We start from the raw sequence: 15836 nt of genomic DNA, 5'->3' as shown, positions 1-15836 counted from the left end.
AAAGTGGTTCAAGTTAGTACACTGTAAGACTTTGCTGTAAATTTAAAGTCAAATTCTAACAGTAACTTACTGTATTATGATTGTACAGTATATTGCTGTGAAAACAATGCATTGTGGGAGTTATCATGATTGCTCAGGCATTCCAACGGTCAAAATTATATTTTTACAGGAATTTACGGTTTTCAGCTGAGCATGTTGGGAAAATAAAACCGTTATTTTCTCAAAGAAGAAAAGTTTTACTTTATTTCATTTTTGTCTGGGCTGAAATACTACAGTAATACTAATATAGAGTTTTCATGGATTAGTTGTAACATAATTTAGAGTTAAACATCTAAACGTCACGCTATTTTTTTTCTTCGTTACAAGACAGTTTGTCAGTAAACGGACCTGTATTTCTATAATACAGTAGATGTACTGTAAATTTTACAGCAACTTACTGGTGAAACTGCTGCCAGTAATTTACTGTAATTTTACAATAAAAAGTTTTACAGTGTAGATTTGTTTTTTAAATAGTATTTTTTCAGTAAAATAATTCACTAGGTAAAGATAAAGTGAAGAAAACAAACATGATGTCTTAACTGAGGTCAATTTTGTGGCTGTGATAGACGTCAGGCTGCTGCGGAAGTCTGCCTCTTTCCTCCTTCACTGCAGTATGTACAGACATATTGTAGTATTATTTTTACAGGGGGTGACATCAGGTCTTACATTAGTGACCTTTCACCTCTTCATTAAGGACCGCCGCCCTTAGACTGAGGTAGAGTGCAAGCAGGAGCCAAGCAGAAAGCAATCAGAGCCCAGCCCTGGTTGACTGATATTGTCTGTACGAACGTTTCAGGTCAATCCACCACTTCCTCCCGCCGCATGCTAGGAGGGAAACAATAGTCCCGAGAGGGTCCGCTGCTGAGAGGAGAGTGTGTCAACCCATACACAACACTCGCCCAAACACTCATCTGCTCTGCTAGACTGATATGTCAGTGATTTTGGCCCTGCAGTGTCCAACCTCTGATATACAGTAATGTAAAGATGGAAAGTTTTAAATGTTAAGATCATATCAAAAATATTTTTTTGAGTATTTGTAAAAATCACACTGCAAAAAAGGTGTGTCTAAAAACAAGATAAAAACACTAAATCTGAGGGAAATTATCTTGTTGCATGTAATGTTGAAAATTTCACTTGACAAGATTTCTTAATAAGATCTAGAAATAAGCATGTTGAACGCTTAAGATAAGAAATTAACTCTTAAAACAAGATCAATTCAAGCTGCAAGCAGCGATGAACTGGCCCGAGCAGAGTGACCTGACAATTATTTGTAGATTTAGCAGTGTTACATAATTTATCTTGTTTTAAGAGTTAATTTCTTATTTTAAGTGTTCAACATGCTTATTTCAAGATTTAATAATCTTAATTTAAGAAATCTTGTCAAGTGAAATTATCTGTCCATGCAACAAGATCATTTCCCTCAGATTTAGTGTTTTTAGACACCTTTTTTGCAGTGCACAAATTTAACTTAAAATCTAAGTTATTTTGGTCTCAAGTAAACAAACAAAAGTCACATGAAAAAAATACAATAAACTGTCGAAAAGGGAACAAAATAAACAAGATGACGCTATATTAGTACACCCACAGCCTTACTGCATGTATACAATCACGTTAATTTAGGCTACATTATTATCTGTCTGGATATTATGCACATAGACACATAGTCTAGCTAATTTAGCTAACTGCCTGCCTGTCTACCTGATTTTCTTTTCCTTATATATTAGAGTAGAGACATTTTCTTTCTCTCAGCAACAACAACAACCATGTATGTGTTGAGGAAGTGAATGTGCTGATTGAGTGCTTTGTATCTCTCTCTCTCTCTCTCTCTCTCTCTCTCTCTCTCTCTCTATCTATCTCTCTCTCTCTCTCTCTCATGGTTCTGTGTGATTTGAACCTCTTCACGTAATGCCCCTGCCCTGCAACAAGTTACCCTCCTCAAACTGCACGTCAAATGACAGGTGATCTGGCTGAGAACTAAAAACTAAAATTTGTAGAGCTGAATCCATGCAGTGTTTGCTGGGCTTTAGTGCGACAGCATCATACTGCTGCTATAGTTCCCCTTGATATGAAGTTTGCAGCTCTTGTTGAGCATGAACATTTCAGCAGCCATTGACAAATGCAACAGACACTGACTTTGCACAGCTGACAGTGCCCACTTACATTTCCTGTGGACTTACATTTTCAGATATCCTGTAATGGGGTGATCTTTTTACAAGCAAACCTGTCGAAAGTAATTCATTTTACAAATGTGCCATCACCTAAAATAACAACATGGTCTCACAGGAATCCGTGAAATAGCCACGGATTTGCTTAACTCAAAATCCGTGGAATAGCCACGGAATCACTCAAATTTCCGTGAAACTGACACGGATTTCGCTACAATGCAAGTTAATGACAGTCATATCCCGTGGCTATTCCAACATACAAAGTGATTATGTACATTCACTGAGTGAATATTTAGAAAATAAAATACATATTTCTCGCTAGAAATGTGATCAAAATTTCAGTGACTCTGTGGTTATTCCACGGATTTTGAGTTAAGCTAGTCTGTGGCTATTTCACGGATTCCTGTGAGACCAGGTTCTAAAATAAATATGTATTAATATCGGATTTCAAGTAGTTTTATCAATTGATCTCTATGTACAAGTACATACACAGGCACAGACACGCATACAGTGTCTGACTGAAGACTGGACTGCTCCTTGCTCTCCCACTCCACCCATCAGTGGAAAACAATCGTAAAAATCGGAAGCGGACGATCCAAGGCCGTTGTAATGAAAGGGCATGCAGCGCGTGTCAGATGGCCATTACTCTGACAGTCCGGTGGCTGGGAAACTATAGGGTTTAACGGGTTGAACAAGAGGCGGTGAGGGGGCGGAAGGTGTCTGGCCTGTCAAACAGTTGAGCTATAGCACCATAAGGGACTGTTTAGGGCTAAGTGTAGTGGAGGGGAACTGTATCACAACCATAGCCCTTCCTATTTGCCCCATGGTATCCTCCACTAATGCTTACCAGATGGGGCTGAAGATGGGGAAAGCACTGCTGATGACTTGAACATGTTAATTTATGTTCAGATGGAACTTCATACTGTCTTGCACAGGGATATCACTAACTTTAATAAGAAACCACACTAGTCAGAGGGGGGTGCTCCACACTGTCATTTATATCTCTTGTATATATAAAGCATGCCAATAGCATACAAAAGATATGAATTCGGTTCTTTTCTGTATTATCTCTGCCTTCACCATCCTAGATAAGATTCAATTTTTTTGGACAACAATGCTACTTTAAACCTAATTTTTAGTCAAAGACACTGACTGATCTACATTCACTAATGCAACGATTCAGCTTTTTCAGTTCAAACATGTTTGTTTTTTTCACTCTATGGTTGTCATACATCAGAGGAGTAGTAGAAATAATGACTAGTAAGTATGCAGAACATACTTATACTAACAGTAAGCATGCAGAACATACTTATACTTTATCTAAATAACATTTTAAATAATTTTATGGCATGTTTAATGTGACTCTTTGGTTCCACCATTTTTCCCACCCAGGAATTATAATAAGCATCAGCTGAGCACTGTGGATCATCTGGGCCCCAATTGATGTCAAAGCTGGCACTGACCAGAGCCCAGGGCCCCAAAGGGAGGGCCTCAGCAAGGTCGAACACTCAGGCCTTTTCCTTCCTGTTCCTCTATGACATCTTCCTGCCTAGGAGGGCCTCAGGGAGCCATTGAGCAGGGCTCCACTGGGCCTTCGGAGCTGCAGGATAAGCTCTCACAGCAGCTTCTAATTAGGCTTTAACACAGGCAGGTGCAGGGAAACTAGAGGGTTGGGATGCTTTATGCAAGTGTGCAGTTATTTGTGCTGCCCCAGAGGACAGCCAGTGCAATAACTTTCTTCCAGAAGGGTGTACCTCCAAACATCACTTCAGGGGTGATTTAAAGGATTCAGTTTAGTCATTACTGTATTGTCAAAATCTACTATAAATCTCATGGTTCGCTTTGACTCGGCTGTTGCAGCACACACTGTCATAATGAGTCACTTTTGAGTGCTTTTGTAAGGAATGGTTATGGCAGAAATCTAGAGGCCCATGGTATCATAAAGTATTGTAGTGTACATGGATATGGTAGTCTCAACATAACCCACCAGGAAAGTCTCAGGCCACACCCTCTCAAAAGTCCGCTCACTCTGCATGGCTCCACTACAAGTTAGCCTCCAGAGGGATTTAGAGACTCTGGAGGTGACGTATGGTTTTCGCCGTCGCTAACTGTGCACAACGTCAGCAGGTGAAAGCAGCATGGGTAATTATGCACAGAGTCTCCGCTGATCATAAACATAGTGATTGTGATTTAAAGACATCGCTAACTGAGTGTCTGGTGCTTGTTGTAAACAAACAGAGATCGCTAAGTGAACATCTCACTAACTAGCTAACTCTAGCTAACTGCGGCTCTTCTTAATAGGCCGTCCTCCGGCTCGTTAGCGGCTCTTTAAGAAGAGTAAGAAGGAGTCGCTGGATTTGTCTCCAGTTGCTTTCTTGAAAAATAGTCGCTAAGGGGGTCTGAAAAGTTGCTAAATTTAGCTACAAAGTCATTAAATTGGGAAAACTGCTTTGCTGGCTTTTACAAATGGCGTGTGTTGTTGTCGTGTAGAGTACTACGTCACATCCTGCTTAGCGATCTATCCAATCAGTAACCAGGCTGTTTTCAGGGGAGAAAAAACATATCTATGAGAAAAAAGACCCTGCTCTTCCACAGGGACTAAAAAAATCCAGACAAACTCCTGATCCGGACTACTCGTATTCAAATTAGGGGCGTTTCGGCAAGTGAGACCCGCCTCATTCCGGGTAGTGCCTGGTAGTGGAAACAGTGTTATCTTTGGACACAGCCAGGCTAGCTGTTTCCCGCTGCTGGCTTCAACCAGAGTGGTGTCAATATTTTCACCTAACTCTCTGCATTTGTTTAACCTCGCCTCCACTTTTTTCCCCAAGAAATAGTGTAGTGTTTTCCATTTTACAGTTAATTTCACTATGAAAAACAGTTTGTAGAGACTTCACATTTGCTTGGATGAGGTAAACCATCACAGCTACTCTCTTCTACTTTAATTTTCACCACAATAGTGATTGTTGTAAGGCAATACAGTGCAGTTGAGTATTCAATTCAATCTGTTGGCATTCATCCCAACCACTTTTTGTTACTTTTTGTACATTCAAATAAAAAACTGGATTTCTATCTGTCACTGCGTGAACACTGATACTATAACATAAATTCATCAGCAGCTGTGTTTTTCTGGACACGGGGTGCTAGGTGATATTAGCTGTGACTGATCAACACCACATGTGGATCCTAACCCGGGAGATTTACTACTAGAGCAGAGTCATGCCAAAGATCAGTCCTCGGATTTCTGTAACCTATTCATACAAGTTCCAAATGTTCAAAACTTCGAATATTGTTTTCCATGAAATAAGAAAATTAGCTACTCCAGATTTAGTTGCACTCAGGCAAACCAAATAGGAAAACATGATAATGTAGATATGTGAGGTCTTATAAATGATTTTTCAGCTGAAACACCAAAGCTTGAACTCTGCTTCTTTGTCTCTGTGGTTGATCTTGCTGGCATGGCTCCAGTAATGTGCTACACTCACTGATGGTCCCCATGAGTAATCATCAGTCACCACAATAGATCCAACAACACTAATTTTTGTCTTTCCTGTTTTGCCTTTACCTTTTCCCAGAGTTGACTCTGATTCATGCCTTCCCTACTGGCACAGTGCACCTACCACCGCTCTCTGTGGTCAGATACTGCTGGATACAACTATTTCAGAGAGAACCCACTGAGGCGGAGATTGATTACTTCCTCTGTTGAGATTCCTTGGCATTACTCAGACGGAGAGGGTAAACCCTCAGTGGAATTCCCCATATAGGTTTCCTCCTCTGGGTGGTTACAGGCAGAAGATGCCAGTAATGGTTAAGTGGTTTGTTCTTTGTCCTCCAGCTGTCTTATATTTATATTAACTCTATGTGCAGTTTCACTTTTTTTTTTTAATATGGGGAACCTATTTAGTGGTACATTTGTTCACACAAATTACATTACATCTCATTACATTACATTACATGACTTACCCACTGAAGTAACTACACTGTAAAAAATGTCTGTAGATTTTACGGTGAAAAACTGCTGAACCATGACACTAATACAAATGTTCTTTCATTTATGCGGCATTTATAAAGCATTTTCTTGTCAATTATATGGCCAAAAAGTGTTTCTTTTGATGGAAAAACTTTTTATTTATATGGTAAAAAATGGAATAAAATGGCAATGTTAAACGTGAAATCAAGAGTACCAACATCTTTTTACCATAATATTAAAAAAGTTCTGCTGTATTTATTATGGTAAAGTTCTGGAAACCATAGCTGCCGTTTTTTTACCGTAAAAACAACAGGGATTTTTCTACAGTGTAGCCTTGCAGATAGTTTTGGTTTTAGTTATTTAGGTTTTAAAATATCGGGCTATCAGATTTCTGCTTCCATCCAAATACAGTAGCTCTGTGGGAAAGTCCACAGAACACACTGTCAACACTTTTTATAGGGACTATTTCTTCATTAGAAGTAATTCCTCTAATAGCATGTGTGATTGGTGGAGTGTAATGGGGATGTTATGGATATATTGTATTGGAAATCTAAATCCAATTTTTTATAATGGATAAATAAATGCAAAACTACATGACTACATATCACGAGGAAATGATTTAAAAAGTAGAGAAATTATCCAGTTATGTTAATTGTTTGTTTGTTTTTTTGGCAAATTAAGTGAACCCTCAATGTGATGCTATAAAAAAAAAAAATTAAAAAAACAAGAAAAAACTGGACAAGTTCAAATTAAACATTTTGAACAGCTTTGTTGCAGGACCATAATTCAAAATATGGCAAAATATGCCACTAAAACTAATTAAATGAATCATGTACGATATTAAAGGAAAATACCCATTTTAAAACCATTATGAAGGCAAACAAGAGAGCCACATCTATGTAAAAATAAATTTAATTTCAAAGTAGATTACAACATGTAATGGAAAAGCAAACATAATAGTGTTCCACAAATATGTCCTTGCACAAAACTACACAACACCAGCTTATGTGATAGAGTGGACAGTCCTTTCACATATGATTCCTGAAACTGCTCTGCTGTAGGCTACAAGTGTGTCTGTGAGCAAAGCTACCCAGAATCCTACTCTTAGTTTCATCTACGATGCAAACTTTCATTGGTGTTTGTCTCATTAGTACCTTACCTAATACAGAATATAAGAAGATAGGCACCTCGAGCATGTCTGTGTCTCTGTGGGTCAAGCTGTCCAGCACTCATGCTAAGGCTTTGGTATTTTCAAACATGTGACTACAGACATAATTGATGTATAAAACCTTAACCAGCTCCATACTTTGTCATGAATTGAGTTATCTGTTTTCAGTTTATAAAGTATTTTGAGATTGTCTAAAAAATGCTAGCTCGTTACAATCCCTTTTTATATTGGAATGGCAAAACCATGCTTTTACTTACATTTGGATAATAGATTGTGCCTTTAAGTATTAAGACCTTAAAGCACTTTGCATAATACATGCTGCCTCTTAATAAACCTTTTAGAAATGCAGAGTGAGTGATGTTGTATACTTTATGGATTGCTTTCAAACAGCTGTAAAGTACAAACAAACAATGCAAAAACTTGTCTGACTTCACTCACTTCCTATGTAAATAAGAACATAATTCTGACCCAGATTAATAAATATTCTGCTACCAAAAGATAGCTATTGAGTTCCACAGAAAGTCTATTTTACCAATTGGTTGAACATGTTTGTCATTAAAATGAAAATAACATCATGACCATATAGCAGCTTTACACTCTAATTGTATCACTTCAACAGTATTCCTCTATGACATGAGCTGGTGTGCTGGATTATGGGTAAAGTGACCAATGAGCCAAACCAAAAAGTCAGAGTCGTCCTCAAAGACTGAGATGCTTCCTCACTCTGGTTGTTAGAGGTTTCCCTGAAGTCTGCTTTTAGAGTAGATCCACTCCCACTCTGACATCTTCATCGGCCACTTATTTGTCTTGCACTGCTTCCATGCATTTTCATACAGCCACGTCTGTCTTTCACCTGTAAACAAAGAGAGAAATAACTGTCACTGTAATTCCATTAGGATATTTTTGACTTTGGATGTTCTGACATGCTTTCCTAAGTGCATATTAATAGGTTTAGTGCAATGACACAGCTGTCTAAAATGGATGCAAACACAGTTTTCCTTTAAAGGATATCTCTATAAACTGAGTGATATGGTACCAATAAATAAATTAAATCCCAACAGAGTGTTTGCAGCTCATTCCAGCCCCACAGTGCCATATGACCTCCGACCTCCCAGCAGGGAACAGACTCATTCCACTCAAACAATTTGATGAACTGATGAAAAAGTCCTGATGTACATTTACTTAAACTCAGTACTTTTATAGAATAGAAAAAGATGGACAACTGTTTTCCTAATGAATTTAAATGCCTTGTGTAAAATGTACCAATATTGGAAAAAATAGCATACACTTTCATACAAAGCCTATATGACTAAAGTGAATACTGCTTCCATACTGGCCAGGAGAAGCTGTTTTTTTTTTTTTTCAACCCAATACTAAAATCATGAATATGAATACGTCGTTTTAAAATGTAACTGGCGTTATTAACGCACCGACCTTCGTTTATTTATTCATGCTGACCTCATTAATACACTTTCCCCTTTTATGGTCATTCGCCTATCCACAAAGATGTAGCCTACACACTGTTATCCATCACTGAGTATCCTTTCAGAAATATCATGCTTTTATTCGGCATTAGGCACACACATGATCAATCAACAACGATTTATTTATATGATCCCTCCCTGAATTTTGCACTTGGAAAAACACACTCTGATCCCTGATCACCACGTGTTTTACAGGGATTTATAATGCTTGAATAACAATAACAAGCGGACGTAGGGTGGATTACCCTAATGTGGGAAATTTTTTGCTTTTCAGACTTCTGTAGAATATTACGATGTGAAGGCAACACATTAAATCCACACCCAATACAATTTAGAAACCATCAGGGGGTGTCCTAATCAAATCAAAAGAGAAAATGCATATAACACATTCATAAAATAAATTATATAGATATCAGTGTCATAGCCTTAGTGCCAAACTATCTGAGAAAATGTGCAGCTTCCTAATGTGGGACAGTCATTTGGCTAATGTGGGACACTGTAAAGTCTAAACCATGGTGCACCTTCCTTCATTCATGAATGATAGTAAAACTTCCTCAATAAGTAATTATGTAGGTTATTTTAATACATTTTATAAAAGTTAGTTATTTTATAAAAGTTTAAAATGTTTTGTTAGTAGCTTTGCATGGTCTTTTCGTTATAAACTCTATTAAACAGTAGACATTGGGGATAAGAAATCTAAATTAAGCCTGCCATTGAGAAAGACATTTTAACATTATGATTTCCTGTGCGTCTAAATGCACATTTAAGGAAGATTTACCCCTTTCCGTTGGTTGCTGAGGCAGAATGTGCAGATATTTCGGGGCTGTTTTCCCTCTCTACTGCCCTTCACCTCCTTGTAGACAGCAGTGAGACACGGCTGTCCGTCCGCCCTGCCGTCCCCGACCACCAGCACGTTAGCCAGGTGGGAGATATAGCTGGATGCCAGGCGCAGCGTCTCGATCTTGGAGAGTTTTCTGTCCACCGGCTCTGTGGGGATGAGTGTCCGCAGCGCCGTGAAGGCCGTGTTGACGTTCTGGGTCCGGTGTCTCTCCCTGGCGTTAGCTGCGTTCCGGTGCCGCACCACGCCGCCGGACTCCAGCCGGTAACTGTCCCCCGGAACCCCGCAGCAGCCGTAGCCCTGGTCGGTGCTGCCGTCGCTCTCGCTGCGGTTCCCCTCCTCATCGTCCGACATCAAGGTCAGGTTAGCGGGGTAAGAGAAGGGATGCGTCGATACCGGCCTCAGCATTGTAAAAGCCATCATATGTAGGTAAGTGTGTGCCAGGGGAGAGCCAGTCCCTTATGTTCAAGTATAAAACAGCTTCATGCATAGAAGAGCCGTGCGTAAAAGTCGCTGTAACTCCAATGTTTGGACGGCTGAAGTCCCCAGTTTGTTGTGACACCTCCCCATAGGATGGTCCAGTCAGTGTGATAGTGATCGTGTCAGGGAGGGCTCTTATAGCTCCAGTAAGGGGAGGGTGGATCCCATGCTCCCGAATGTTTTGGTCCTAAAGGTCAGAGGCACCAGTTGACTTGAGCAAGATGTGGACACCTTGACCAAAATGAGCCATGTAGAACCTGATAATGTAATAAATTCCTGATAATGTAATAAAAATCTGCACTTGAGTCCATTGAAAATGTAATAAAACCTGATAATGTAATAACTTCCCTTTAAATGTAATAAAGTGCATTTCCCAATAATGTAATACACTTTTTACCAATAATGTAATAAAGTATAACATTAATGGGAGGTTATTACATTATCAGGTTAGCCTTCATTTCACAAGTCCTGATAATGTAATAATTCCCCAATATTGTAATAATTTAACAGCAGACCACCCTGTAGAACCTGATAATGTAATAAATTCCCGATAATGTAATAACCCCAATAATGTAACAAAAATCTGCACTTGAGTCCATTGAAAATTTAATAAAACCTGATAATGTAATAACTTCCCGATAATGTAATAAAGTGCATTTCCCAATAATGTAATACACTTTTTTTTTTTACCAATAATGTAATAAAGTATAACATTAATGGGGGGTTATTACATTATCAGGTTAGCCTTCATTTCACAAGTCCTGATAATGTAATAATTCCCCAATATTGTAATAATTGAACAGCAGACCACCCATTACTTGGGTTCAAGTGGTGATACTGTGTAGGCAACTCTAGCTCAAGAGCTCTAGCGCCACCAACAGGTCAAAGTTGAATGTTTATTAACTTTTGACCCGTTCATCCGTTTTTCACAAAGGATGTATCACTGGAACCCTTGGGCCAATCCGAGCTCAATGCATCCTCAATGGGGTTTTTAGGCCATATTGGATTTTCCGCCATCTTAGATTTGATAAAAAACCTTCCATTAATGTTATACTTTATTACATTATTGGTAAAAAAAAAAAAAAAAAAGTGTATTACATTATTGGGAAATGCACTTTATTACATTATCGGGAAGTTATTACATTATCAGGTTTTATTACATTTTCAATGGACTCGGGTGCAGATTTTTATTACATGATCAGGGTTATTACATTATCGGGAAGTTATTACATTATCAGGTTTTATTACATTTTCAATGGACTCAAGTGCAGATTTTTATTACATTATCAGGGTTATTACATTATCAGGTTCTACAAGCCACTCTGGCAGACACCTTTATCAACCCTCTGGAGTCCATCTATTTATTGAAAATACACATATTTATATATGATATGTAGACAAGCTGAGAAAGCCAGTTGAAAGTGCAATCATAGGAGCTTTCACAGTGTGACATTTATGTTTCTAGAACATTTTTAAAATGTGAATTTTATTTCTACAATGAAAACTATTACTATTTTTAATTTACATGCAAATAGATTGTTTTGTAGTTTTATTATTTTTATTTTTTCTGCTGTTTTTGTGTCTATAAATGGTAAAAAATAAAATACAAAATAAAAATAAAATGGTACATTTCAATAGAAACCTGTGTCTTTTGTTTGTTCCTGCCAGCTTTATACTTAAACTTATACTTATACTTAAAATAAAATGAAAAATCAGACTGATAGCCAAATTTGTGTGGAGAAAAAGGAGCCATGCATGTGATGTAAGGACAGACTGAAATCTCTGAAATATGCTAAACAGAGACAGAAATTAATGCATAGGAAGTTGACAAATTTGAACCAAAATCTCCTGGACTTCAGAGGTTTAAGAACTGACACTTGTCATGTTGACACATTGACACATTCATCTTGGATTGATAGTGACCCTCACATGCAGATTTGTTTATTTGTTTATTAAAAAGGATCCTAAGACAGCTAATCTTCCTGGGGTCCACAGGCATTACAAACTCAAGTCATTATAAAAATATATAAAAATGAAAAAAAAGAAAAGAAAAAGAAAACATTATACAGTCTTGTATCACATAGCCCAACCACACTCAAATAAAATTACGATATAATTAAGGTGTTGACATCAGATAGATTCTTAATTTTCTTTAATTTCACCAACCTCACCTGGAAGACTGTTCCAAAGTGCAATCCACTTATAAAATACTGACAACTTCAAAGGTGATCCATTTAAAAAAAAAAAAAAATCTTAGTTTAATTGTTTTCTTTGTTTACAACAGGTGGAAAATATTTATTTTTTCCATCATTGGAACAGGTGGGTCTGCCTGTTTTGCCAGGATAATTTTTCTAAGTTATTTTTTCTTCTCACTTGATCCTGATATCCAAATACAAAAAAATCACCTGCCCACATTTTTATTCCCACCTGTTTTTAGGTAGTGATAGAGTAATCAGTCCACTATTTGCCCCTCGAGTGTTATAAGAATTAATATTTGAGCTGTAAATTATATTATTATAAAAAAGATTTAGGAGTCTGAGTATTAATTATTTTATGCAGGTATATTAGTACATTAGCAGATAGTCTATCCTTGACTCTTAACCAGGTGAGACATCCATGCATTTCTACAACACTAGTTCTTGGAGAACAACCAAGAACCAGTCTTCAGCCTTGTTTTGAGCCACTTGTAATTTGTTTGATGTTTGCACTCAGTTGGCAGTTTATAAGGCACCCCTTGTTAAGACTTATTCAGTCAATTACAACAGCATTTTCAAGGTAGGCAATTAAATATTAGAAATATCACCAATGTAACACAGCCTCTAGAACAGGGGTAGGCAACCTGCGGCTCCAGAGCCACATGTAGCTCTTCAGGCCATCTGCAGTGGCTCCATGTGGCTGTGACCAAAACATTCATACAAAACGGTTATTTATTTACATTTTTTTTTTTTTTTAACATTGGTGTAGACCCAAAGCAATTAGTATTCAATTGTAAAATGTTCAGTTTATGTACAGCATTGAAACATTTTTTAAAAACTTTTTGGTCAACTTAAATGTGCGTCATAGCTTACTAAAGTCTATGGCATGGCATCTTAACCTCTACATTTTTTTCCATAGTCAAGTCTAGTTTAGAGTTTCCCTTGCTTGGCTAGCTTTCAATCCCAAATCTCCTGAGATATTTGTCAGGTGTCAAGCCTCTCAATTTCACTTTGGTTCTCATTGCTTTCTGACAAAATCATATTAATAAATTCTCATTATAACCTATTACTAAAGCTGGTAGGCTAGTTTAGACTAATTAGACTGTTTTATTGTCACTGTAAGGCTTAAAAGAAGGTTTGTGGCTCCATTCCGACATTTTTCACTTTTTTCGGCCAACAGTGGCTCTTTTGCCCGTAAAGGTTGCCGACCCCTGCTCTAGAAGGACACCTCTTGATAACATTTGTGAAGGTAGGATCCAATGCAGGGCTGCTGTATGATGAGTATGATCCATCCATCCATCCATCCATTTTCCTCCTCTTATCCGGGGCCGGGTCGTGGGGGCAGCAGGCTAAGCAGGGCATTCCAGACGTCCCTCTCCCCAGCCACAATGTCCAGCTCCTCCTGGGGGACCCCGAGGTGTTCCCAGGCCAGGAGAGAGATATAATCCCTCCACCGTGTTCTGGGTCTTCCCCGGGGCCTCCTACCAGTTGGACATGCCCGGAACACCTCTAACGGGAGGCGCCCGGGAGGATCCTTACCAGATGCCCAAATATGATGACTATGCAAATTACTGGGGAGGGGGCTAAACCTTATATTTCACTTTATTAAAAGGCAAAGTCCCCCCACCTACCAGCATTACAGTTTTTCTCAGTCGCTTTGGTACAATTCTCAAATCATCCTCGACATTTGCAAAACAGTAACTGCATTTCTCAAAACAATTTGTACAAATAGCAAAACACCATGGATGACCTGCAAAAGCCACTCTCTTGCTCAAAATCCTTAGTTCATCTCTCAAAACTAAATATCCGTGTCAATGAACATGTCAGTGCATCAGAATGACAAGTCCTTGTGTCATTGTGTACGGATAAGACAGTCAAATTGCTTAGTCATGTTGTCAATATAACAGTGTACTCTGGAGGGATGTTCTGATGTAAACTATGGCTAAAGTTTTGATGACAATTATTGTAAATTGTAGTTTACACCTTAGTGTATGTGGAGTTTGAAAGAGACTGGACAAGATTCACATTTACGCTTTTATTTTTTTCCTGATAAAGAAAAGAAAAGACAGCACTGCATAGCACAAAGAAAAAACAAAAACAAAAGTAGAAATGTAAACATAGGACAATCTCCTTAGGGAAAACTGTACATGCAGTGCCGTAATTACAGTGCAATCGTCCTACACCTCCTGACGTTCCTGTCTGTTGGGCCACAAATTCTCATCCACATCACAACAAATGTTTTCTCTTGCGATGCAGCGTGGAAAGAATCTTTTGGAGTGTCTTATCCAGCCTCTGCAGGCATCTGCTGTGATGTCATCACACGCTGCATCCATGGCAGCCAGAAGGGTCATCTGTGTATGTGGCTGGCGATCATATACTTTCCATCTCCATGCTGAGAAAAATTCCTCAATGGGATTAAGGAATGGGGAGTAGGGTGAGAGGAACTCCATCAGCATCCTGTTGTGGGCCGCAAACCATTGCCTGATGATGTTGGAGCGATGGAAACTGACATTGTCCCAAACAATCACATACTTTGGCAGGTCATCTCCAGTCTGGCCCCTCTCTTCTTCAGGGATGAGATCCCTGTAGAGTGTGTCTAAAAAGGTGACAAGATGCTCTGTGTTGTATGGCCCAATAATGGGAATATGCGTTAGCACACCATTCTCAGAGATAGCAGCAGCCATGGTTATGTTCCCGCCCCGTTGGCCTGGCACATCAGCTGTAGCTCTGTGGCCGATGATATTTCGACCACGCCTTCTGCGTTTAGTTAGGTTGAAGCCAGCCTCATCCATGTAGATGAAGCTGTGCGGTGGTTCACTTGCTTCCAGTTCCATTATACGCTAGATCCAGAAGACACAAAGAGTTTAATGAATTACATGCATTTTCATTTTGGGCAACAGTTACATCAAATGTATACAGCACATATTGCATCTTCTTTTCTACAGCCATAGCAAATGTGTAAAAGTCACAATTACTGTACTGTATATCACTATACAATGTTGTCATGTTTACTGTGAGGTACAGTTGCTGCATGCTCATTCATGTTTTACCTGTACATACTGGTAGCGCAGGTCCTTCACTCTTTCGTCATTTCTTTCAAATGGAACGGTGTACAGCTGCTTCATATTCATTTGGTGTCTTTTCAGCACCCTGTCAATGGTTGAGATGCTGACTGTTTGGATGTTATCAAAGATGTTGTTGTCTTCTATAATGGCACTCTGTATCTCCCTTAGTCTTATGGCATTGTTTTCTACGACCATGGTGCAAATAGCCTCCTCCTGTTCGGGTGTGAAAAGGGGCCCTCTGCCACCCCTGTGAAGCTGTCTTGCAGTCCTATGTGGAAGACATATAGTAATGCAAAACACAAAATTGAGTAAGATAAAATGTCACTGTTTACATAAAGTATACTAAATGAATATTGTAAAATGCAAGTGGAATACTGTAATATTGTATATAGCATTACAGAAAGTATACAGTATTACAGTACAGTGCCTATTGTT

At 38.6% G+C, this 15836-nt stretch overlaps 2 protein-coding genes across 2 annotated transcripts; both read right to left on the bottom strand.

The window, feature by feature from the left end:
- Positions 1-7065: 7065 nt before the first annotated feature.
- On the bottom strand, positions 7066-10243 carry LOC131968738 (transcription factor 15-like). Its single transcript, XM_059329738.1, has 2 exons — positions 9602-10243; positions 7066-8192 (listed from the first exon to the last, which is right to left on the bottom strand). The coding sequence occupies exons 1-2, from the start codon at positions 10082-10084 to the stop codon at positions 8127-8129; spliced, it is 549 nt and encodes a 182-aa protein (XP_059185721.1). The 5' UTR covers positions 10085-10243; the 3' UTR covers positions 7066-8126.
- A 3810-nt stretch (positions 10244-14053) lies between these two features.
- Positions 14054-15769, bottom strand: LOC131968909 (uncharacterized). The gene is made up of 2 exons (XM_059329963.1): positions 15387-15769; positions 14054-15176 (listed from the first exon to the last, which is right to left on the bottom strand). Exons 1-2 carry the CDS (start codon positions 15594-15596, stop codon positions 14514-14516), a joined length of 873 nt encoding a protein of 290 aa, XP_059185946.1. The 5' UTR covers positions 15597-15769; the 3' UTR covers positions 14054-14513.
- Positions 15770-15836: the final 67 nt, after the last annotated feature.

Source organism: Centropristis striata, chromosome 3 (assembly GCF_030273125.1).
Source record: "Centropristis striata isolate RG_2023a ecotype Rhode Island chromosome 3, C.striata_1.0, whole genome shotgun sequence".
NCBI lineage: Eukaryota > Metazoa > Chordata > Actinopteri > Perciformes > Serranidae > Centropristis > Centropristis striata.
The sequence above is the reverse complement of the archived record's forward strand: the minus strand, read 5'-3'. Positions and strand labels throughout refer to the sequence as shown.

Bases quoted from the DNA above. Each gene is read 5' to 3' on its own strand.
- LOC131968738 (XM_059329738.1), bottom strand. From the start codon at position 10,084: ATGATGGCTTTTACAATGCTGAGGCCGGTATCGACGCATCCCTTCTCT. The intron at 8,193-9,601 runs GTAAATCTTCCT...CTTTGTTTACAG, and splicing joins TCAGCAACCAACGGAAAGGG to GTGAAAGACAGACGTGGCTG.
- LOC131968909 (XM_059329963.1), bottom strand. From the start codon at position 15,596: ATGGTCGTAGAAAACAATGCCATAAGACTAAGGGAGATACAGAGTGCC. The intron at 15,177-15,386 runs GTAAAACATGAA...TTCTGGATCTAG, and splicing joins TGCGCTACCAGTATGTACAG to CGTATAATGGAACTGGAAGC.